Raw genomic sequence first — 25,871 nt, forward strand, 5'->3', positions numbered from 1 at the left:
TTTTGGGCATTTTGCGTGCCATAGTCCCTTTAACCCAGCTGGTCATTTCTGAAATGCAACACAGTTTGATTCCTAACACCGAGTTGACTCTACTTTTTGTGTAGATCCCAGCTGTATGACAGCAAAGAGCAAAATTGCGAGCCTCCGCAGCCTAGCATGACTTGGAGAGACACATGTGTTCGTATCCAGTATAAAGATGTAAGATATTCACAATATTTTCTCCTGTTGTTTATGAACAATAATCCTGACTCATTTTGCAGAACTGTTAGAGTAATTTATGTGCTAATCACCAGGATTTTTCACAAGCCTCGGCAAAGCAATAGGCGAGGCTTTGCAGGACCGTGTCACGTGACTAAATCAATCATAAAAGGTGGTCTTGGTACAAAATAGATGCCATAAATGGAAAGAGCGCGATGAAGTTAGTAAGAATATCAATTTTGAAGCCACTGAAATTTAGTGCGTGATTTTAGAGCGGTTTGTGCCAGATGGCAAAGCTTGCCATCAGCACCTAGCAGCTGTTTTCCATATAATTATCAGTATTTTTTAAACATTAAAATCACTGTAAAGCACTGCAAGCAAACCTCTTAGAGGACGCTTGAGAATTACTTGAAAAGCCCAACACTGCAAACGACAAAGGAAAACGTAATAGCTCGATCAGAAGAAGATTTAGGGTTATGTAAAATGTGCACAAGACGCCTTTTGACTTGTTTCTTTTGTTTTTCACAGAAGAGAAGCTTTTTGTCGATGGCGCAAATGTCGAAGTCTACTTGGGAGGCATTTGTTAAAGTCAATGACCTCTACGAAAGCGGAAAATTGAAAGATTAGAATAGAAGTGTTCTCAAAGTGAAATTGCTAAAGACACCCTGGTTCTTAAAAAGTGACACATGTAGCCACTTGTTAGTCACCACTTTTCATCTCGGGAACCGGGCTGAAAGTCGCCATAAGAGCAGAAACCAATTTCATCCCGGTAACCGCGCCAACTTAATCAACCAGGATCATGTGAAACCGGAGGCCCTGAATGAAATCATTGCCACTTGCCTTATTCAAAAGATATTAAACTTTTGAGTGAGACCATTCAGGTTTGAAATCTTACGAACAAGCCTGCAGATGATTTCTCGATTTTTTTCGTTTAAGCAACCTCAAATTTCTTTTGACTTTACTTTAACCATCGAAGGAAACTTGAGAGGGAAAAACTCCTCATATGAAGAAGCCCAAAAAGGGAAAGACCAGGCGAAAGACAAAGGCGCAGTCATAGTAGGACAATAATGGGTGCCATGCAAAACCGTAACGACTCGCCCGCATTAAACATTCAGTAAGAGGAGATTTTAGTCGGGGTCAAAATATACTTTCAAATGGAGTCAAGCGTTTAGGTAAGATGTAAATCTCAATCAAATATTAATATATATATATATATATTTTTTTTACTTGCCTGCCCAATTGTCTGCCTCAAAGAGGCGGCTGTCATGGTTATCCTTCGCAAATGCCATCAACCGAAACTTTCACAGTGTGTTACTAAAGATGGCGTGACAATATCACGTTAATGAACTGGCGCAAGCATGAGCCAGGACATCTGTAGTTCTCGCAAGCGCTAACTCAATACCTGTGCGTGTTTTTATCCCACAGTTAGTTTCAGGCGAAGTCCTTCTTAACGAATTGCAGACCGAAGCGGCCAAAATTAAGTCCTTGCATACTGTGCAATCAGCTGTAATATCCTTTTTCGAAATTGATAACTGGGACCAAGCAAATGAGAGGTTTGGCAGTGCAGTAGACGCTGAAAAACTGGTCAGATTTACGGTAAGTAAAAATTAAAAGTGATTGAGAGAATTCTAATTGAATTTAAATGCACACAAACGGCAGCATGATGCTTGAACCATAGGTATAAAACATTTTTTGGTGCTTAACGAATGGTCATTATTTATAGGAAGAGAGGGGCTATTGCAAATAGGGGAAGGATCATCAATTTTTATGTTGGAAAAAAGAGAAAGCAACTCACTTATGGGCGAGGTTGGATCAGGAAATCTTGCGCATAGCATTTCCCTGTTTGCTCTTGCTCTACCCTACTAAATATTGACCGATTCCTAACGAAAAGGTGCCATCAATTAAAATCGACTGCAGAAAAACTAATATCTTAGTCAGGGTTTGCTACTTCTTTTCGAGCAGATTTCTTTAAAACTACAGTTGCCCTTGAATTTTAAATTGCTTTATTTTCAATTCAATTGATTATCTTAGTTGGAGCTGGCCATTCCAGGCAGTGTATGATAATATACATAAAAGGCATTGTGGGCTTGTGGGCATCCCTTTACTCTTGAAAACTTCAATGTTTACATTTATGACGAATTCCACAATGTAGGGCAACTTCGAGCCATCCCATGACTTTCAAGTGTTTTTACGGAGGCTTAAAGATAGGGAGAACCAAGAAATAGAGGAACCTAGTGTTGAGGATGCAGACGAATTTACAAGTAAGGATAGCAACACTAAAGGGTTCATTGTCACATTCAGGAGATCGCTGGATCATGTTGATCTACAGAAGGAGCTTTCCCAGTCCAGTTTTGGTGGTGCGTTCCTTACATTCGGACTCGTGGGTTTTGATTTCATGATGAGTGCAAGCCCTGATGAAAATTCAGTTTACAACTATTCTGGGCAAATGAGAACGTTTAATACTATCTCCGGAAACAGTTTACATCTAACAGAGCAAGATTTTAGAAAATGGCTAGTATACTTTAGATTATGAAGTGAAACCTTGATATGATTATCATAAGACAAGTGCAACCTGGCATCACTCAGGTGGATTTCCATTACGTGTGCATGTTGGTCATGGTAAAAAGGTTTTAAGACCAACAAAAAGAAAAGCAGAAAATTAAGCACACAATTCGAAACCTTTGTGGAAATGACAGTATACGTTGAATGGAGATAACCATTGCCTTTTCTGATCAGTACCTTTCAGAACCAAATTTCTGATGGGAGGCAGCAATGTAATGAAGTTGTTGACCTACAATCATAGACAAAACTGTTGGGAAGGTTACCACTTTTGACGTCTTCTTTGCTTCTCTCCCCACCCCCCTGATTCAATGTTGCGCAAAACTAAATGCTTTTCGTAGGAAATTGTAGTGTTACCTTCCAACATTGAATAGGGGGGAGGGGGGCTTTATAAGAGAACGAGAAAGTGTTTTTTTGCGCCTTAACAGAAGCGGGTTGAAACACAGCTCTGGTGGGGTTCATTTATATAACCTTCCCAACTACTTTTGTCTAGGATTGTCTGAAAATTCTGGGTGTGGCCGTCATTGGAAATACTACTTTTTTATGCTAGCGTTCACAGTTTCGGTGAAAAAACAAACATAACTATTGCTTTTTGTAATATTTATATGTTTTTTGCCATGTTAGGATAAATTGTAGGCGTTTGCTTGGTTATAAATAGGGGAAAGTTTAACTGTCATATATGCATTAGGATGTCTTGTTGTATATTAAATTGTAGAGCAAATAAAATGATGACAATTCCTTCACGAATTAACAAAAAGGGGAGGAGTCTAGATGATAGATAATGAAAGCAAAGTATATATTGTTAAAGTTGATAGAGTTCACGGACTAAACACTTAGAATGGCGGAGGTCAATTTCACTTTGTATCTGTTGACATATAGTAGAGCCGATTTGGAGAAAGTTCCCACTAGGGATGTATTTGCCGAAATGGTTTCGTTAGCTTGGATGGAAATGGCTGGTGTGAAAGTTATACAGTGGATTGTAGCACGTGAATTACACGCTGATACAGGTGCCTCGGAGAGCCATTCGCATTATCACATGGCATTGAAGCTTGAAAAACGCGCTCGTTGGCTGAAGGTACGCAAGTTCTTGGACGACGGCTACGGCATCAAGGTCAATTTTAGTTCCAATCACAACACGTACTATTCAGCGTACAAATACACAACAAAGGAAGATAGAGATTGTGTACACTCAGAGGGCCACCCAGACCTCGGAAACACACCTCCACCGAGAACTGAAAATGCTATTTCCGGTAATAAAAGAAAAGCAGCTCGCAGTGCTAGAGTTTCCAAGAAAAGAAAGCGCGGTATGTCCATGTACGAGGTGACTCAGTTCATTCAGGCTAAGAATGTCAAATCACGGCTGCAGCTAATGTCCATTGCGGCGTCACAAAATCGTGAAGGCAAAACGGATCTTGCTCAATTTATATGTAACAGGGGTGGAAAAGCAGTTGATGAATGCCTGGCTGTTGCACACGAATTGGCAACTGCAGAAGCGAAATTTGCACGCTCAAAGAAAACTCGCATCGAACTTCTGCACGACAACTATACAGGGGAATGCGTAGCTGAATGTAATGGCGAGTGGATGGGGGTAGCAGTGCATCTCCTCACCAGAAATGAGATTAGCGTCAGTGTTTTTGCTCAGGCGGTCTTCACATTGTTAGAGAAAGGAAGGGGGAAGTACCGTAATATTTTTATTCACGGTGTTGCAAATTGCGGTAAGAGCTTCATGCTCTCCCCATTGAAGGCCATATACGGCACGTTTTGCAACCCTGCAACTGGAACTTTTGCCTGGGTAGGGGCGGAAGAGGCTGAGATAATTATGTTGAATGATTTTCGCTGGAAACCATCCATTATAGCCTGGGCTGACTTGCTGCTGTTGTTAGAGGGAGATATAGTTCATTTACCCGCTCCAAAAAATTTCTCCAAACGCGACATTGAGCTAAGCAAAGATACACCCATCGTCGCAACATCAGATGCGCCAATTGTTTTCATAAAGGGAGGAAGTGTTTGCCACGCGAACACCGAAATGATGAATGTAAGGTGGCGATTTTTCCATTTCTGGAGACAAATTCCACCATCAGAAGAACTCCAGTTGGCGCCATGTGGTCACTGTTTTTCTAAACTTATTTTAGATAACATCAACGGAGATACGTTCTCGACTTAGAGTCACGTTTCTATTGTATTGGCTTATCTTATTTTGATCACCCGCGTCGATAACTTACAGTTCACATTACTCCCAACATGACTCCCAACATTACTCCATTTTCAAAGCCTAAAATAATGGCTTTCAAGCCAAGCTGCAGATAAAATATAGAAACTGGAGTGTAAAGGGCTTTAAAGGAAATAGTAATAGGACGTTTCATGGCCATTTTAGCTTTATTTTAGGTAAATTACAACATTACTCCATAAAGAGGGCTTAAATTGAAATAACAGATCTAATTAACTTTATGAATACACGGTTTCAATGGAGTAATGTTGAAAATAAGGAGTTTCAATAACTTTTGTCCATAATAAGAGAGACATCGTACGTATTCTAGTATGCTTTACATATAACTACGTTATTGTTGCAAAATATCACATTCATTGGGCAAATATTTCGTATTTTCTGATGGAGTAATGTCATGGAGTAATGTTCAAATACGTGTGGATTACCTTTCCCAAAATAGGACAATGATTGACACTCCATCCTACTAGCGCCAGTAATCACTTTCAATTTACTTCTCTAATGTGACTTAAAAATGAACGTGGCAATTTCAAAATTGTGTTCTACATGTACAGGATAAATTGACTAAGGTATCTTACCAATTACATGCTATCTAATACTTAGTTCTACGACCCTTGCCTTGAATGATTAATTTAATTCTTGTGGGCATACTTTCTATTGTCCTATCAATAACAGCAGCATCCATCTCACTAAGATTGCGCAAAACTCTCCTTCGAAAGTCCTCAAATGATTCTTTGTTAATGCTTCTTTCAATAGCTTCATTATCTAGGGAGTCTTTTACAAGGTGAAAAATTGATTCACATGGGTTCAGGTCCGGCGAACGAGAAGGTATCTTACAAAGTTCACATTCAATTTCTCTTAAAGCATTCATTGCTAATTTGCTAACCTGACTTGGATCGTTATCCATAACGAAGAGACGCTTACCATCTCGTTTTGGTCCTGCACGTCCAAAACATAGATTAAAATGCTGCCTAATGAAATTTGCAAAGAATTGACCATTCATCTTTTCATAGGCCTCGTTGAGAATCACACCTTTTCCATAAGCTATTGCCACCATTACGTGGAGGCGTTTTCCTCCTGCTAAATCTTTCGAACCTTTGCTGGTTATATGCAAACCTTCACTTTTTCGGCGCCAAACTCTTGCCTTTGGAGTCATTGCTGCACTCATCGGGTTCGTTTTGTATACAAAGGACACACCACCCAAGTAGAAAGCTACTTCTCTGGTCCGAAAGCGTGGGTTGTCTCTTTCCCAGCGTTCCATTTTCCTTGCATAGTGAAGACGCTCTTTTTTGTCACTTTCTTTCAATAGTCCTTTTTTTCGAGACTGTAAGAACCAGAACCCCATCTTATTTAAGCATCGGGAATACGAACGAATACTTGCGTTTTCAAGACTTAATCCACTATAAGAAACCAATCTCCTAACAGTAACCGCGAGGCCTTGCCTCCTTAGTTTCAGAAGATTTCTTTTCAACAAGCGCTTCATGCGGTGAGGAATCTTTCTTGGGCGACCGCTTTTCCTTGTCTGACACGGCTTTTTTCTCGTAGAAAATGTTTCTTTGCAAATTCGTTGGGCGGATGAAATTGAAATGTGGCATTTCTCGGCAATTTTAGGAAAACTCAGGCCACATTCTCGGCGTAGAAATATTGAAAGTGCTCTCTTCTCTGGTGATATTCTGCCTTTAAATACCATTCTAAAAGCAAGTGATTCAAAATCATTACTTTATGCACAAGCAAAAATCTGCTATATAGGTAACTAATTTCTAGGCGTCAACAAACGCATTATTCGAGAAGTTTCATAACTGATGTCACAGTCGTTATGAACGCGTACACGCTACATTACGCGTGCAACTAAGAAAATTCCCTTCTTTCTAGAAAAACTGAAACCTCAGTGAACCCCTTTTTTACTGTGACCGTTTATATGTTGTTCCTATTTCTTTCACGTATTTCAAATATTTTATATACTTATAGTAAAAAACTTACACTTGGGTAATTGAAGCAAGGACAGTTATACAGAACGTTTAATATCATGCTTGAGTGAATGCTCCCGGGCCATTTCTTGCTAAATTGATTAAAATAAAACCGTTTTGGGCATTCTTTCAACGTCTTCCAAAAAAGTAAGCTTTCTTTTAACGAATATGAAACATTAAACAACAAAAATGTATTTTTATGTCATTTTTAGTTAATATTTTCCCAATCGCATGGGTTTTGGAGTAACGCTATGGGGTGTCACGTAAGTCTTAAATCCAAATCATAAATCAATGGTTTTAAGCAAAATTCGGTAATGTGCATTTTTATTTATGCATTGGAAAGTACATTACAAGAACATTTCCAGAATGAGAAATGGAAGCCACATGTTAAATACTGCGAAAGTTATAAGCCTTCAAAGTCGATTTCCTACTCTCATACATGTCTGAAAATTCTGGGTGTGGCCGTCATTGGAAATACTACTTTTTTATGCTAGCGTTCACAGTTTCGGTGAAAAAAACAAACATAACTATTGCTTTTTGTAATATTTATATGTTTTTTGCCATGTTAGGATAAATTGTAGGCGTTTGCTTGGTTATAAATAGGGGAAAGTTTAACTGTCATATATGCATTAGGATGTCTTGTTGTATATTAAATTGTAGAGCAAATAAAATGATGACAATTCCTTCACGAATTAACAAAAAGGGGAGGAGTCTAGATGATAGATAATGAAAGCAAAGTATATATTGTTAAAGTTGATAGAGTTCACGGACTAAACACTTAGAATGGCGGAGGTCAATTTCACTTTGCGAAGTCGAGATCAGCGCCTTGTGTATCTTTTGACATACAGTAGAGCCGATTTGGAGAAAGTTCCCACTAGGGATGTATTTGCCGAAATGGTTTCGTTGGCTTGGATGGAAATGGCTGGTGTGAAAGTTATACAGTGGATTGTAGCACGTGAATTACACGCTGATACAGGTGCCTCGGAGAGCCATTCGCATTATCACATGGCATTGAAGCTTGAAAAACGCGCTCGTTGGCTGAAGGTACGCAAGTTCTTGGACGACGGCTACGGCATCAAGGTCAATTTTAGTTCCAATCACAACACGTACTATTCAGCGTACAAATACACAACAAAGGAAGATAGAGATTGTGTACACTCAGAGGGCCACCCAGACCTCGGAAACACACCTCCACCGAGAACTGAAAATGCTATTTCCGGTAATAAAAGAAAAGCAGCTCGCAGTGCTAGAGTTTCCAAGAAAAGAAAGCGCGGTATGTCCATGTACGAGGTGACTCAGTTCATTCAGGCTAAGAATGTCAAATCACGGCTGCAGCTAATGTCCATTGCGGCGTCACAAAATCGTGAAGGCAAAACGGATCTTGCTCAATTTATATGTAACAGGGGTGGAAAAGCAGTTGATGAATGCCTGGCTGTTGCACACGAATTGGCAACTGCAGAAGCGAAATTTGCACGCTCAAAGAAAACTCGCATCGAACTTCTGCACGACAACTATACAGGGGAATGCGTAGCTGAATGTAATGGCGAGTGGATGGGGGTAGCAGTGCATCTCCTCACCAGAAATGAGATTAGCGTCAGTGTTTTTGCTCAGGCGGTCTTCACATTGTTAGAGAAAGGAAGGGGGAAGTACCGTAATATTTTTATTCACGGTGTTGCAAATTGCGGTAAGAGCTTCATGCTCTCCCCATTGAAGGCCATATACGGCACGTTTTGCAACCCTGCAACTGGAACTTTTGCCTGGGTAGGGGCGGAAGAGGCTGAGATAATTATGTTGAATGATTTTCGCTGGAAACCATCCATTATAGCCTGGGCTGACTTGCTGCTGTTGTTAGAGGGAGATATAGTTCATTTACCCGCTCCAAAAAATTTCTCCAAACGCGACATTGAGCTAAGCAAAGATACACCCATCGTCGCAACATCAGATGCGCCAATTGTTTTCATAAAGGGAGGAAGTGTTTGCCACGCGAACACCGAAATGATGAATGTAAGGTGGCGATTTTTCCATTTCTGGAGACAAATTCCACCATCAGAAGAACTCCAGTTGGCGCCATGTGGTCACTGTTTTTCTAAACTTATTTTAGATAACATCAACGGAGATACGTTCTCGACTTAGAGTCACGTTTCTATTGTATTGGCTTATCTTATTTTGATCACCCGCGTCGATAACTTACAGTTCACATTACTCCCAACATGACTCCCAACATTACTCCATTTTCAAAGCCTAAAATAATGGCTTTCAAGCCAAGCTGCAGATAAAATATAGAAACTGGAGTGTAAAGGGCTTTAAAGGAAATAGTAATAGGACGTTTCATGGCCATTTTAGCTTTATTTTAGGTAAATTACAACATTACTCCATAAAGAGGGCTTAAATTGAAATAACAGATCTAATTAACTTTATGAATACACGGTTTCAATGGAGTAATGTTGAAAATAAGGAGTTTCAATAACTTTTGTCCATAATAAGAGAGACATCGTACGTATTCTAGTATGCTTTACATATAACTACGTTATTGTTGCAAAATATCACATTCATTGGGCAAATATTTCGTATTTTCTGATGGAGTAATGTCATGGAGTAATGTTCAAATACGTGTGGATTACCTTTCCCAAAATAGGACAATGATTGACACTCCATCCTACTAGCGCCAGTAATCACTTTCAATTTACTTCTCTAATGTGACTTAAAAATGAACGTGGCAATTTCAAAATTGTGTTCTACATGTACAGGATAAATTGACTAAGGTATCTTACCAATTACATGCTATCTAATACTTAGTTCTACGACCCTTGCCTTGAATGATTAATTTAATTCTTGTGGGCATACTTTCTATTGTCCTATCAATAACAGCAGCATCCATCTCACTAAGATTGCGCAAAACTCTCCTTCGAAAGTCCTCAAATGATTCTTTGTTAATGCTTCTTTCAATAGCTTCATTATCTAGGGAGTCTTTTACAAGGTGAAAAATTGATTCACATGGGTTCAGGTCCGGCGAACGAGAAGGTATCTTACAAAGTTCACATTCAATTTCTCTTAAAGCATTCATTGCTAATTTGCTAACCTGACTTGGATCGTTATCCATAACGAAGAGACGCTTACCATCTCGTTTTGGTCCTGCACGTCCAAAACATAGATTAAAATGCTGCCTAATGAAATTTGCAAAGAATTGACCATTCATCTTTTCATAGGGCTCGTTGAGAATCACACCTTTTCCATAAGCTATTGCCACCATTACGTGGAGGCGTTTTCCTCCTGCTAAATCTTTCGAACCTTTGCTGGTTATATGCAAACCTTCACTTTTTCGGCGCCACACTCTTGCCTTTGGAGTCATTGCTGCACTCATCGGGTTCGTTTTGTATACAAAGGACACACCACCCAAGTAGAAAGCTACTTCTCTGGTCCGAAAGCGTGGGTTGTCTCTTTCCCAGCGTTCCATTTTCCTTGCATAGTGAAGACGCTCTTTTTTGTCACTTTCTTTCAATAGTCCTTTTTTTCGAGACTGTAAGAACCAGAACCCCATCTTATTTAAGCATCGGGAATACGAGCGAATACTTGCGTTTTCAAGACTTAATCCACTATAAGAAACCAATCTCCTAACAGTAACCGCGAGGCCTTGCCTCCTTAGTTTCAGAAGATTTCTTTTCAACAAGCGCTTCATGCGGTGAGGAATCTTTCTTGGGCGACCGCTTTTCCTTGTCTGACACGGCTTTTTTCTCGTAGAAAATGTTTCTTTGCAAATTCGTTGGGCGGATGAAATTGAAATGTGGCATTTCTCGGCAATTTTAGGAAAACTCAGGCCACATTCTCGGCGTAGAAATATTGAAAGTGCTCTCTTCTCTGGTGATATTCTGCCTTTAAATACCATTCTAAAAGCAAGTGATTCAAAATCATTACTTTATGCACAAGCAAAAATCTGCTATATAGGTAACTAATTTCTAGGCGTCAACAAACGCATTATTCGAGAAGTTTCATAACTGATGTCACAGTCGTTATGAACGCGTACACGCTACATTACGCGTGCAACTAAGAAAATTCCCTTCTTTCTAGAAAAACTGAAACCTCAGTGAACCCCTTTTTTACTGTGACCGTTTATATGTTGTTCCTATTTCTTTCACGTATTTCAAATATTTTATATACTTATAGTAAAAAACTTACACTTGGGTAATTGAAGCAAGGACAGTTATACAGAACGTTTAATATCATGCTTGAGTGAATGCTCCCGGGCCATTTCTTGCTAAATTGATTAAAATAAAACCGTTTTGGGCATTCTTTCAACGTCTTCCAAAAAAGTAAGCTTTCTTTTAACGAATATGAAACATTAAACAACAAAAATGTATTTTTATGTCATTTTTAGTTAATATTTTCCCAATCGCATGGGTTTTGGAGTAACGCTATGGGGTGTCACGTAAGTCTTAAATCCAAATCATAAATCAATGGTTTTAAGCAAAATTCGGTAATGTGCATTTTTATTTATGCATTGGAAAGTACATTACAAGAACATTTCCAGAATGAGAAATGGAAGCCACATGTTAAATACTGCGAAAGTTATAAGCCTTCAAAGTCGATTTCCTACTCTCATACAATCATAGACAAAACTGTTGGGAAGGTTACCACTTTTGACGTCTTCTTTGCTTCTCTCCCCACCCCCCTGATTCAATGTTGCGCAAAACTAAATGCTTTTCGTAGGAAATTGTAGTGTTACCTTCCAACATTGAATAGGGGGGAGGGGGGCTTTATAAGAGAACGAGAAAGTGTTTTTTTGCGCCTTAACAGAAGCGGGTTGAAACACAGCTCTGGTGGGGTTCATTTATATAACCTTCCCAACTACTTTTGTCTAGGATTGTAGTTAGGCGGCTTAACTTTTTGCTGCTAAGTTCGTTCATCTGTATCATCTTTTGCCCAGTCAATCTGCATGGCACATTCAGTAAAAGAAATATTTACAACAGAGGAAGCAACTCTTGTCCAGCACGCGGGTACATCCATCACAAGAAGGCTACAAATAATGGGCAAGGTATGAATACCATTGTCGTTAGCAAGAGAAATTACAATGCAGAGATTCGCCAGAGCAAATAGGTTTCAACTAGCTGTCAACAGACTGAGATACGTTGAAGGTCACTTCGCCCAATGATAGTTTGTGTTCCTTTTTGTCTTAAGGTTGGATTTTTTAAACCTAAATTTGGCATTTTTGCAACTTGGCTTCACAGTGTTGTTACAAACGCTAAAAGTGCTTTAGAATAATGTTTTCGCGAAGTTCAATATGCATAAACGTCCAAGAGAGAAGTTGAAGGGGGCGGTGGGAGGTCCAAACTAAGTAAATGAATTTCAAAAACTGAATCATATGACTGTCCTAAGGTATGACATTCTAGATTTCAGGAATAACATGATTTTTGTCTAAATTATGCGAGGACGTTCTGCGTTTTGGAAGTAGATGCAGTAGTCTGTTGTCATGTTTTGGGAATACGTGTACCTTGAATTGGCGAGTGACTTCTCAGAAATAATTTTGATTGATATTTTTAAACTTAAAATTCCAGGTATTACGATGCAAGAGGTTGTTTCCGCCTTTGTTGTTGGCCACTGGGCCATCTCCAGAATCGTGGGAAGCAGACATGTTAACTTGACCTGCAGCCACCAACAATCCTCCTGGAAGCAACCAACACAAAAATTGGAGAATAGTACCCTGTAGCGTTATACCAGGAACTGGTAAAAATGTTTTCAAAGGAACATGATGTGGTTATCGAAGTCGGACATGAAGCTGCTGAAGTTGGTATGTGTCGCCGTCTTTTGTGTATTAGCTTCGCCATATTCAGTTCGGCAAAACGGAAAGCTACATATAAGTTTATCTCGATAGTATTGCGCATCAGGCTTGCCCTTCTTTCAAGAGAAATGCCTTTATGGCCACATTGGTATTTACAAACACCCAATCCATTAATGCATATTAACTGTATCCCTTGTTTAGACGTCGGCAAAGATGGCCGCCTCTTCAATGTTAGGGTGTGTGCTAGTAGAGGCTCCTGAAAAGTCTCCCGCTCTAAATAAGAGAAATACACAATTATTAATGAAACCCCCCTGCTGAGTTAAATCAACACAAGGGTTACCATGAAACATATGTATCCTCAGCTTTAATACGTATACCTCTACCCTGAAAATCATCGGTGTGGTCCTTAGGTCCAAGAATTCGACGCATTGAACAACGCAGGACCCTCAATTCCTTATTAGTTGCATGTTCATAAATAAACAGTGATGGGTTAGCATTTACAGACAGAACGTCCTGTCCCTTGTAAGATAAATTAGTCAATTAGGTGCCATGACAGCTACGTTTACACAGAGAAAAGTTGTCCCAGGTACACGGGTTACCCCCTACTCGAGCTGTCCAATCATGCACAGTTTGGCTCGCCTAACTGGGTAAACTCGTCTGGGAGAACTGGAAACGGGGACGTTCTTACCCGGCAACGTTTCCATAAATAAATGTGACCAAAATGGCTTTTCGATTACCGATAGAGTATACTAAGTGGTTCCATTGAGCCAGTACAAAAAAATGGTGTGGAGGGGGGGAGGAGTGTTAGATGTGGTAAGCTTACAACCTGAAGGTGAACCATGGCAACGTAAAATGTTACATACGAGTTGTTACCGTTGAAAGCGATAGTATTTAACGAACGGGTGCACCTTGGGTCAAAATGGAAAGTGGACTGAAGTTAGGATTACTTAATTTGGCCAGAATATTCAATATTTCGAGAAAAATTTCTTTCACTGCACTGTTGGGCACTAGAAACTGCATTAATCCCCTCGCGGAATGTTTGGCAGCCAACAGTTTTATAAACTGTAAAATTAACACCCCCTTTGAGATTTTATTTAAATAAAACTCATGGATGTTCTCGCTTCTTGGTTTCTTGGCAGGGAATGCATTCTTGGCTGCTTTAAACAACGGAAGGAGAGCTTTACTTTTAATAAGCACATCAGTGGACAACCGACGCACCATATTAAATGAAATTTCTTTCGCAATTAACGGTTGAAATTCATGAGTGACATTGAACTTTTTATTCATGTTTTCCCTAACAAATCAGTAAGATTCTGTCGCATAATTTTTTTTGTTCATATAGCTTCTTGAATTAAATTAACAGTCGTTCGATCTGGCCGGGCCGCAAATCTTCCAATACCAAATAACAGCAAACGAGAAAAAATAACTCGATAAGGAAACGATAAGGGGCTATGTCACGCAAAATGATGCAATTTCATGACACCCAAAATGCCCTCAAAGAGGAATGAAACATTGCAATAACCATTTTAAAACTGTTGAACATGATAAAACAAATGCAGAAAAAGGAAAGATAAGCATGGATGGCCACAAATCGACAAGATTGAAACGGATTGCATTTGAGTAACCCAACGTTTTTCAAGTTTATGACTGGAGCCTGGGGAAGGGTCGTTTCTGCTCAGCATCATCTTGTTTGTGCTGTGACGATAATTTTACAAGTAAAGGAATTCCACATTACCATTTTCGCGTTTTAAACTCGTGATAAACTTAAAGGAGAACTGAAGAACAAAATCAGCAATTTTTCCAGCACTTTTTTTTGAAAGCGTAACATAAGTAGAGTTACGTTTGTGGAGTTATTTTTTCTCGTTTCCTGTTTTTTTTTTGCGAGAAAAGTACGTTAGAAGTTGGGCTTTTCCCGATTTTTCGGCCTTTTCAGTGCGGGCTCAAAGCAGCCTGCTGTGACGTATGATATGGGGAACAGAGATTTCGTAATCAAGAGAAACAAGGTAAACACAAGTGCTGCTGTTGATATTTTCTTCGATGCTTTCCTGTTTCGTCGCGGATTCAATTCTTGGATTTCACATGACGTCACAGCCGCCATGTTGGTGTCCCCAAACAATTAAATGGCGGCCATGTTGGTGTCCCGATCCAATCCTCCGGGAATTGAAAGCTATTATTATGCTAACGTCTTCTTTTGTTTTCGTTGAAAAACATGGCTGTTGATCACGTGAGTGAAACCCAAGAATATTCACGGCAAACAGCTTCTATGTGGGGCATTCTCGCATGGTCTTCCCCTTATCATACGTCATAAGCTGCAAAAACGACCGCTAACTCCTCCATTCAGAGCCGCAATGCTGACGGCCCAAAATCGGAATAAAAACATTTTTCTTTGGTGGAAAAACGAAAACAAGCCAGAAAGAAAGCCAGAAAAAAAAGTTGAAAACATTATTGTGTATGGTCCTCAGTGTAAATAAAAAATGCTTATTTTTTTGCCTTCAGTTCCCCTTTAAGAATTCTTCCTACGTACCCCTTTCATTGGGAAATGATAGGACGGCCCCCAGGCAGCCGTCATATTCCTAATTGTAAAGAAAAGGAACTTTATTCAAGTGTTTAGTAGTTCTGTCGCTGAAGCACTAATAGACCCTTTGCATATATGGCGCCTAAATTTGAATAACAATACTTTGTACATCCTTAGCCTCGTACTTATGTTTCTAGACAAAGGATTTTTCACATGAACGTGAGGCTTAGGATGTACATTGCCATTTATGCAAAAGGTCTTTTGGAGACACTGTGAACTAAAACTAAAATCAAAAATCAAATGTTGGTTTTTGAGGAGAGGGGAAAACCGGAGTACCTGAAGAAGAACCTCTTAGTGCAGTGAAGAGAACCAACAAACTAAACACACATATGACGCCGAGTCTGGAATCAAACCCGGGCCACATTTGTGGTAGGCGAGTGCTCTCATCACTGCGCCATGCCTGCACCCCTGAGCCTTCATCGATAAATTCTAAGTAACAAGAAAGCAACAAATCAGAACCCCTTGATTCTAAGATCCATGCTTTATTCACGTTATGGTACAAGCATTACTTGTGACGTTCATTGCGTTTAATATATATTATTTTCATGTCAATCGAAGAAATACCACAATATTATAAAAATATCTATGTAACTTATCAGCAACTTGAACGAATTGCAGTAATTTTTAGTGTCGTAGCGCAACGCTCCTCTGATGGGGAAGGCAAGGCTAGCGTTGTGTGACGACATAAAGACGGCTGCGCGGGAGACAAACACTTTATGCACGCTAAAATGAAATGAAACCTCGATGTTGATCACTATATTCCCTAATGCTTCGTTCAAAATAGTGAAAATGCACTTCGTACGACCAAGAAGAAATGTAAAGAAGAAACGGCATGGTCAGCGGTCGTCGACCAACATGGCGGCTTTTTCCTTAGTTCCAGCATTTTTGTTACTTTCTTTGCAAAACTTACATCATCTTCTGACCAGTTTGGATTATAAACCCTCTGTACAGTTCCACCATTTATCTGGATGCTTTTAAACTGTTCAAACATGCGGTTTCCGGGGCCGTTATTGACCTGGGATGACCCTGGTTCTTTCTAATATATTTTTTTAACAGGTCTATCGTATTTATCGTATTTATTGTATAATTTATTAGTTTTAAGCTTTGACTAGACAGCTGACAAATCCACGTGTATGGGAAACGTTTGTTGATTATAATTTTAGATGAAGATTTACACGATAGCTTGTACCTAATTAGAACTGCACACTGACCATGCAATAGACCTAATCGGCTAACTTAATGTTGTACCCAATTCAAACCCTTTGGGAATAAAACGTTTTGTTCCAGGTATTTCCATATCATTTAAATATGAATGCTACATTATCATGCAAATACAATACACAAAGAATCTTAGTCCCGGGAGATTTAAATTGGGTACAGTTAGCCGATTAGGTCTATTGGTAGCTACTGACGTAATACGTTGCCGTGTGGCTGTTTGCTTTGTTGTACAAATCGGTATTGTCTCTTGAGTTCAATGAAATTAAGGATGAAATCCTGAAGTGGGGCCATTTGAATGAAAGCTACTGAGGAGTACCCAACTGGTGGTTCTATTTAATACGCTGTACAATGTAATTTTAATTTTGAATCTGTATGTGAAATCCCAGCAACTACATCAACTACCGCACTTATTACCAATTTAAGACATTATGAAGCTTCCACCTTATAAATATGACAATCCTTTCCTTCTAATTAGACTTGTCAACAAAAAATTAAATTTGAAAAAACGAGAGCATTTGGCCTTCAAACCTTGCAAACAATGAGTTAATTAAGGACGGTGCCTACTAATTAAAGATATTTTCACCCCGGTTTATGACTATGCAGGAAAGGTAGATCTTAATAAGTGTTATTAAAATCCAACAAGAAAATTGGTGATAACCACGCATTTTTCAAAGATAATTCATGAATAATATTTGTAAAACGCTTTAAAATACAAAGCAATGTATGGAGTTCCTTCTCAAATTAAAGCTTAATTATCTGTCAAAAATGCATGGTTCCCCCCAATTTTCTTTTTGGATACCAAGAGTACCTACTGAGATCTACTTTCTCCGGATAGTTTTAAACCGCGCAAAAATACCCCTGTATTAGTAAGCATCACCTATAGGAAATCCGAGTATCTCGAGATGCGCAGAACGTATGCGTAATAACAATAGTAGACACCGTCCTTAAAACCCTTTGACCCCCAAAAGTGATCAGTATGTAAATTCTCCGCACAATTCCAATACAGCGTCAGTCAGACAGGTATTGAGAATGAAGACTATTATCAGCTTGATATACTATCAAATTTTCATAACTACCCAACAAAGAAATCTATGGTACTAGTTAGGAGAATGAACGTTTCGATAGCGGAAATGAAAGGGTTAATAACAGTTGAGGGATCAACCATGGCGTTTGCGTGAGACTGCTAGATGTCATAAAATAAAAGTATGAAAATTCTTTTTTGTCTCTCTATTGAAAAGTTGTTCAACGTTTTTTGATGACAAGCAAGAAATAGGCTAAACATTCAAACGTATTTGACCGACAGATTTGGCAATTTCACATCCACTTATAGTCTTTTAATAAGTCTAGCATGCAGTTTTCCGCTAATGAAGTCTAACTCATGCTTTTAAAATTTATTCAGAAATGTACAAATGCTTCAAAGAAGAAAAGAAATCGGAAAAGGCTTTCGGCCTTTGTACATTTCTGAATAAAATTTGAAAGCAAGAGTTCCGATGTCATTAGCGGAAAGCGGCATATATTAAGACTTATTAAAAAGGTGTAAACTTGGAAAAAATACTAGCGTGATGCGCATTTGATTGAGAATGAGGACGCTTCGTGATGTTCAACATGAAGTATTTCATTTTCCTTCAATCCTACACAAGATCTATCTCAGGTCGTAGACAGAGCAATACAACAACAACCACAACAACAACACCAAACAAACAAACAAACGAACGAACAAACAAAGGGTCAATAGGAACAGCAAAACTTTGCAAACACAACCGTACGAGCATGAAACGTGTGAACCAAGAAAATGCTTTTTCTTTCATTTACATTAAGAGGCAATCATTTTAACTATAAATATTGTTCTAACCTCGGGAACATAAACGTATTAGTGATGAAGAAAAGTCTCGCTCGGAAAAGACCAAAATATTGTCTGCGCTTAAATTTCCTTGCCTTTCAAATACCTCATGAAAGTAAACGATAAGGAGTTGGAAACGTCTTTGTACAAGAGGAAATCTTCGATTATCAACAGCAATCAGTTCGTGATTGCTTTGACCTTGTGTAACTGTATTTCTGCGCGTGCTGAATGGATTAAAAATCTTCGGTCTTATTTCGCGCCAATCAAAGAAAAGGGAAAACTATTTCCCTGCTTAGAGCGGGTTGCATGTCGTCGTTGCCTTGTGTTATGATTGACTCGTTTTCATTAGTAATCAGCCAATTGAAAACAACTTATGGGTAATTTTTTGGAAAATGGAAAGTATAAAAATTTTCGAGAGATTTTCACTTTCTTAGCAGTTTTTAATTTTTGCATTGACGTAAATGTGCGAGAAGCATGAAAAAAAGTGTGCGTCAAAGCATCCCAAAACGAACAATTAAAAAAACAACAACAGCAATTAAGGTTTATACAAAAAATGTGAGATGACGTGCATGTTGGAGGGCGAAGAGTGCACGGAAACATTTTTTCCCCATTTTCAGCTACCCCACGTTTTCTTTCAAAAGAATGCCTAATAAGACAAAAGTTGCAAACTCTTTCAACCCTTTGTAATGTCTGTCATATTAGTTAACACATACTTAGACCCCACCACGACCACCCATGCGCAAATAAATACCCATACAACGTTTTCTGTCAAGCTTGTTTGAAAGTGTCAGTTGTAGAAATCTGCCCCTTCTCTCCCTGTAAGAATAGCATCAATCCAAATACTCATGGCTAGCCCGCTGGGAGCAGCAACGTAGTAAGTCTCTTGTGGCGTTTTCACGCAAAACGTAGTCCTCGTAGACGAGCCTTTATAAGAAGTCGGCAAGTCCACGTAAACATCTTGAATAGCTTGGAAGAAAATAATACCCTTGGGTACCCTGTGGTGTTCATCGGTATAGTAGCACAGGGCGCGCTTTTGTCTGTCCAATACAAACCAGCGCTTCTTCCAAGACTTGATTAGTTTTCCGCTCATTTTTGACAGATACCCTTTGCAGGCGTTAGCGGTAACGCGCACTGATGGACAGTTTTCTAACACGTGGCCAGTAGCGACAAGGTGCTGGACTAGATTAATATCATCTTCGTTGTGGGAGGTGCCATTTTTGACCTGAAATGTTAAGTAATGATCCGTGTAAGGTGGATAGCAATTTCCTTTGTTATGCGACAACGGGGCTTTCCCCACATAGGAATGTTATCATTTTTACACAGAGAACGCATAAACCTACAGGAAGGCAGTTAACGCAATAAAATTCATTTACAGCCCACTTTGAAAGGGTGTTTTTTTGTGTTAAAAGATTTTGACCAATCACAAGAGTTGAAAACAAAAGCCAAGAAACGTTTACAATTTTACATGTTCCCCACATACGATTTCTGTGGAATTAATTCAAACTGAGAACAGATGAAAGATGGAAGATGGTTGGAAAGTAAGGATAAATATAATACTGCTTTATGAAGTTTTGTTAACCGTTTGCTGTTTAAGCCAATCAGAAGTACAGACAATAGAAAAGTTATCACCTTTTTGCATACCAATTGAATTCCAACATGTTCGTTGCCGTTGTTGCTATCGTTCTTATCTGGACCGTTTCTTAAAGGCCATTGATTTAATTATTCATAATAATTTAATAAATAAAACACTTCACGTAGGGCGTAGTTTGGCGCCGCGCCTTTTTTGAGAAGGAAAACTGTTCAATTGGTTTGGAGGCGACAATTATGTATCGTGTTGACGTGAAACGCCAACCTGTTGCTTGTCATAAAAGCACGAAAATTCTCTTAACCTAAAGCCCCGTTTACACCAGAAATTTTTCTTGACAGTTATTATTGCTCGTATAAATGATCCACAAGTTTTCCTTGAAAAGGAATAATTGCTCGTGTAAACGATGAACAAGTTAAGCCTGCACCCGCAATATTTGTTATTCAGCGAGTAAATAAGAATGCTCCAGTCCCTAGCTTGTCGAAGCTTTATCACTCCAACTTGCTTTCGTTTTGATCGCCACTTTGTATATTTTGAAAGCAACGAGCATGGGCGTGATACTGTGAACTAATCAGCTTAATATTCCTTGCCACGTTTTCCTCGTCGTCCATTTACAGAAACAAACTTCATCCTTGACAAGGAAAATATGTCAATTTTACCCTATTTACACGAACAAGTTTCCTTGTCAAGGGAAAGTTGGTCAAGGAAAACGTGCTGGCGTAAACGGGCCGTAACTCGTTTCTCTCCTCTTGAGAACCTTCTTGATATTCCCACATAACAGTCCAGAAACGAGCTAATACCAAACCCATTTCTTCCATTCTTGGCAACCCGTAAAATTTAGTCCTTGTAAACGTGATATACTCTTTCTGAAAGAAATGTACATTGGAAGTACGGGTTGTAGCCGAAAGATGGAAGTAAACCTCGCACTTTTCTGAACAATTTTAAGCTATTGTCTCTTAAAGAACCTGAAAAATTCAGGCGGCTCCAAAGGGGACTCGATGCCAGTGCAATGCAAATATAAAATTTCTTTCATTCATCAATCCTTTCACGGGAACAAATGAGCCCAACAAATCCACCAGCTCCCAAATGCGTGGCTTCATAGCTCAGTTGGTAGGGTATTGCACCGGCATCGCATAGGACATGGTTTCGGATCCGTTGATGTCGCGTGAATTTTTGAGGTGTCTGTAAAGTGACAATTGCTTAAATTAGGCTTATTTAGCAACAGAACGGGAGCGTCAGTGGCGACGTCGCGCGCAGCAAAACTACCAATGAGAATTTAGAATAGAGAAGAAAAGAGTGGAGTCCACTCTATTCTGAATTCTCATTGGTGTTTTTTCTGCGCGCGCCGTCGCCACTGACGTTCCCGTTCTGTTGCTAAATCAGCCTAGTGTCTAGTTAAGTGCGAGGATCATTTCCATCTTTCGTTAAGTCTCTGTATTACACTGCAGCTAGTTCCCACAAATGCAAAAACCCTACTGGCAATAAACCAAATCGGCTTACTCAATGACAATGACCAATTCAAACCCTTTGGGAATAAAATGGTTTGTTCCCCAGGGCCCGGTTGTTCGAAAGCCGATTAGCTCAATCCAGGATTAGCGTCAACTTTTGTTTCAAGTTTTCAACTTTTTGCTGAAAGTTTCTTTTGCTTATTTTTGTTTTTTCAAGATTGACTTCTTCCAATGTAAAGTTTTGCCGAATATCAGCATTCAACAGCATTTGGCAATAGAGAAATAAGCTCCTTGGTTAATTTTTAATCTGGGATTAGCGCTGATCGGCTTTTGAATAACCGGGCCCAGGTATTTCCATATCATTTAAAGGCGAATCCTACATCACAATGAACCGGCTTAACCCCGGGAGATTTAGATTGGTTACAGCATTGAGTTAGCCAATTCGACCTATCATCGATTTCTTACTGATTTAACCGCTTATGGAAACTTCTTTTTAGAAATAGCTCTTAGCCTATCCAAACTGAACCCAAACACAAATATGACTTGCTATCACGGGGTTAGTCCTCCGCGTCTGCTTTGATTAGTACTGTGTTTGCCTTTACTGACAGAAAAAAAATGTCGCGCCAATAATAGTGACTTGCTTTCGACAATAGGGACCTAAAAGCAAGGTTGTCTAGAAATATTATTTCCCGTAACTGTAATAATTGAGCGCTCGGCTCTATAATACTTGAGCGCTCGGCTTGGAAAGAATAAATTGTTGAGAACGGTGTGAATGAATTATTTAGAGAAAAAATTGAAAATTCATCATCAGGTGCTCTCGTCCTCCATATGACCTCAAATTTGATCATTTCACGTCGTTGTCAAGACGATAATGGCAAAGAAATGAATCAAAATGTAAAACGCACGTGCAGGGCGTGCAGAGCGTAGCCGTCGTTCTTGCTTAAGGTCCCTAATTTCCCGCGGTTGACGTCTGCTTCAAATGGTTTCTTTCTATTGAATGATGATTTTATTCTGATTGGTTAATTTAGCGTCTGCCTGCACTTGACGACTGGCCACAACAATTTCGCGCCTTTTCCTCCATGGATCTCTAACGAAACTCGAAACAACTGCCATTTACATAGCAACGCGGCTTCATTTTCTCTGCATTGTAACGCGTTATTGACTGAATTAACTATTGGAGGGTAAAGTGAAGCGCTAGTTTCCTACCCATGTGAACCATGCGAGCGTTAGCCCTATTAATAGATTTGGGCCCACACAAGGACAGAGAAAAACTCTGACTAGGGTGGGAATTGAACCCACCCTTGTACTTGGGTATTGACTGTCTGCCTCGTAAGTCTAAAAAACGAAAAGAAAAAAAAATGCCACGTAACCAGCTCTAGGCGTATGCGACCTTTATATCAAGTAAAGGAATGACAGGGCTATTGATTTCTAAGTAAATGTCAAATTAATTAAAACAAGATCTGGCAAATGTAAAACGCATTATCGCTTACCTGAGGAGGGAGTCTTTCTTGTATAGCCTTTTCCGTCATCATCTCTTTGCGAGCTTTCTCGGCAGCAGCGACCTTTTCAAGTTCCTCCTGTTTTTGTTTCTCTGATAATATTCTCTCCATTTCCTGTCTTCTAGTCCGCTCCGTTCCCAGCGCTTTTTCCAACTCTTTCACCCTTTCACCACTATCTCCTGCAGGTGTGTTGCTCTGCTGTTGTTGTAATTCAGCAAGCTTTCGTTCTAACTCGACTCTTCTCTCTTTCTCGCGTTGCAGTTTTTGTGCGGTCTTATCTTTCATTCGTTCGTCTCCACTGCTTCCGCTTTCGCTGCTTTCTCGCTGTTTTGCATGCCACAGGTTTTCTGCCTCTCTCTTTAGCTCTACAAGTCTCCTTTTTTCCTCTTCCAAGCGCTTTTTTCGCTCCTGTAGCGAGCAACCTTTTCCAAGCTGTGCCACATCTGGCATATTTAACACAGCTAAAAGCGAAGGAACCTCGCCACCATTACTACTTCTAATCTTCTTATATTCTTTCTCGAGGTTCAGCAACCGTGTTTTTTCCTTTGCCATCTGTTCCTTTTGACTCTGTAGCTCCGCTTGTAAGCGGCGCCTTTCCTCTTCAGCTTGTCGAAGTGTTTCTTGCTGCTGAGCTTGCAACTCTTGAAAGCGCATTTGCTGTCGTTCACGTTCTCTTCTTTCCTCGTCCCTTTCCTTCTCAACTTGTTGGCGTATTATTTCTCTTTCTCTCTCCAGCTGCTCGGCAGCCTCGCGTTGTTTCTGTTCCAGCTCCTCCAACAGCAACTGCTCCGTCTCGAAAAACTCAAATTCGATTTGGCGCTCGCGTTCCATCTTGTCCTGCTTTGAAATCATAGTGTCTTCGATTTCCTTTAGCGCTTTAGCATGTTGTTCCTCGAGTTCCATGAGCCTTTTCTTTTCCGTTTTAATCATTTGTTTCTCTTGTTCCTGTTCTCGTGCAACACTTTCTAACAATTCTAGTCTTTCTTGTTCCATTTTACTTAGTCTCTCCCTTTCTTCCTCCAAACGTCTCTTCTCTTCCTCGCGTTCTTCGTCAAGCCGTTTCCTTTCGAGTTCAATCTGTTTCAACGCTTCTTGTTGCTGTTCCTCCAACATCTGGATCCTTTCTTTCTCTTGATGAATCTTGGAATTCTCTTTTTCTCGTTCTTCTTTCAACATTTTAATTTGGGCGTTTAGTTCTTCTTCCAACTGTTTAATGACTTCGGTTTGTTTACGTTTCATTTCCTCGAGCTTCTTTCGTTCTTGTTCAATAAGCTCATTATCGAGCTGTTGCTGTTCATAGGTGAGAAGTTCCTCCTCTAAACTGTTTAACTCCTGCAGTGCAAGCTGCTGTCGTAATTCCTCGATAGCCACTCTTTCTTTTTCTGTGCCTTCTTTTCCTTCCAGTTTAGCTTTCATAGCCTTCAATCGTTCATACTCTTCCTGTCTCCTACGAAATAACAGCATTCTACATTACGCAATTTATCAACGACATAAAACCCTATAAAAAGCGGATTGTGTCACAACCTAGCGAAATTGAAACGAAGTAACCTAACGAAATCTTTCAGTATCGTGGCTGACTTGAGCCGATCAACCTTATTCTATCGCAACGACAGACCAAATCGCATTATTACTAATGTTATCGCCCTCCGTTCAGTTTCAAATCGGCACTTATTCTTATCTTGTGGCTGAAATCAATTATGGAAATTTCCCGTAGAGAAGAATGGCTGTGGAAAATAACTTGTCATCAAGTTAAGTCCGCCATGACCTCAGCGTAACCTTATGATTTCAGTTGACACTAAAAATAGATACACCTTTAAGTTATCAATCACACACCATAACCACCATTTGCCGAAGGGCTTCTTAGACCTCCAGGACAATTCTTCAATTATTTAAGATTTAGAATTACGCAATACCACTATCTTTACAGAATTCACCAAAGGATTGCTATCTGTGCTATCAAGTTTGTCACGAGAAAACTCGAAACTTCTCTACTCATCACCGCTTGAATTGTCTGACCAATAAACTGATGGGAAAGTTGTTATGATTTAACACGTTAGCAGATAATGATGGCCTCGATTCTGCCCGCCAGCTTTCTGATACCAACAGTGTTTTAGGCACGCTACAAGAGTCACCAACTTCCACTAGTAAAGAGTTTATCCCCTGTATTTCTTTTCAACCAAGAGTGTTTTTTTGTACTCTTCGACATACACAAAATCTACGAAAAGATGATTATATTTATTGCTCGCTCACGTGTATCAAACAGACCATGAACTCAGTTCACGAGCTAGTCAGCAAATATTTTGTTACGCAATCGTCAAAAACTTGAGGAAAGTGGGAGAGACATCCTTCCTCAAGCCTCCCTTGCCTGTCTCGATTGCGTGACACATACACTGATCGCTTACACATTTTGTTTTCCCAATACAGATCATGTGATAATACTCAGCAGGAGATTTTGATCCCTTGTCTCGTTCACTTAAAGAGTACATGCAAGCATGAATATGTCGGCATGCACTCTTATTGAACAAAATAGAGGACCAAATCATATGATCTGAATTGAGAAAACAAACTGTACAAGCGAATAAGGTCTGTTGCGATTGGCTCGAATGATACAGGAGGCTAGCAGTCCAAAAGTAAAACCTGTCATTGACGGAGAGAGCCATGCAAAATGGCCACCGACCCGGGTTGGCTTAGGAAGTTGAACACTGGACTATTCTGAGAAAGAAGGGACTTTAAGATCAACGACCTCGAGTTCGACGAAAATACAACTCTGCAATTTCGTCAGTTTTTCACGTTAAGCCCATCTCGTTCGCGTCGTACAATGTGGGCAAAGTATTCTAAAAATAAATTAGTACGAGACTTTTCACTATACATATAGAGAATGAATGGTTTCATTTGTATGCTCGCGTTGTCGTCAAAATCTCACTCAAATTTGGTGATTTCACGTCGTTGTTGTGTGGAGAGTACCGTGAAAATATGCGTTGAAAA

The 25,871-nt window shown here is 39.6% G+C and overlaps 1 protein-coding gene and 1 pseudogene across 1 annotated transcript in view; one reads left to right on the top strand and one right to left on the bottom strand.

The window, feature by feature from the left end:
* LOC138028245 (uncharacterized) overlaps positions 1-14,092 on the top strand; it is an 18,329-nt gene extending 4,237 nt beyond the window's left edge. The window contains exons 5-10 of the mRNA XM_068875711.1: positions 105-198; positions 1,624-1,794; positions 2,351-2,459; positions 11,870-11,977; positions 12,498-12,730; positions 13,861-14,092. Of these exons, the coding sequence (XP_068731812.1) occupies positions 105-198; positions 1,624-1,794; positions 2,351-2,459; positions 11,870-11,977; positions 12,498-12,649 (634 nt within the window). The 3' untranslated portion in view covers positions 12,650-12,730; positions 13,861-14,092. The remainder of the gene's footprint in view (positions 1-104; positions 199-1,623; positions 1,795-2,350; positions 2,460-11,869; positions 11,978-12,497; positions 12,731-13,860) is intronic.
* A 1,666-nt stretch (positions 14,093-15,758) lies between these two features.
* Positions 15,759-25,871, bottom strand: part of LOC138028246 (kinesin-like protein KIF16B) — a 64,259-nt pseudogene continuing 54,146 nt past the window's right edge.

Source organism: Montipora capricornis, chromosome 13 (genome assembly GCF_036669925.1).
Source record: "Montipora capricornis isolate CH-2021 chromosome 13, ASM3666992v2, whole genome shotgun sequence".
NCBI classification, from domain to species: domain Eukaryota; kingdom Metazoa; phylum Cnidaria; class Anthozoa; order Scleractinia; family Acroporidae; genus Montipora; species Montipora capricornis.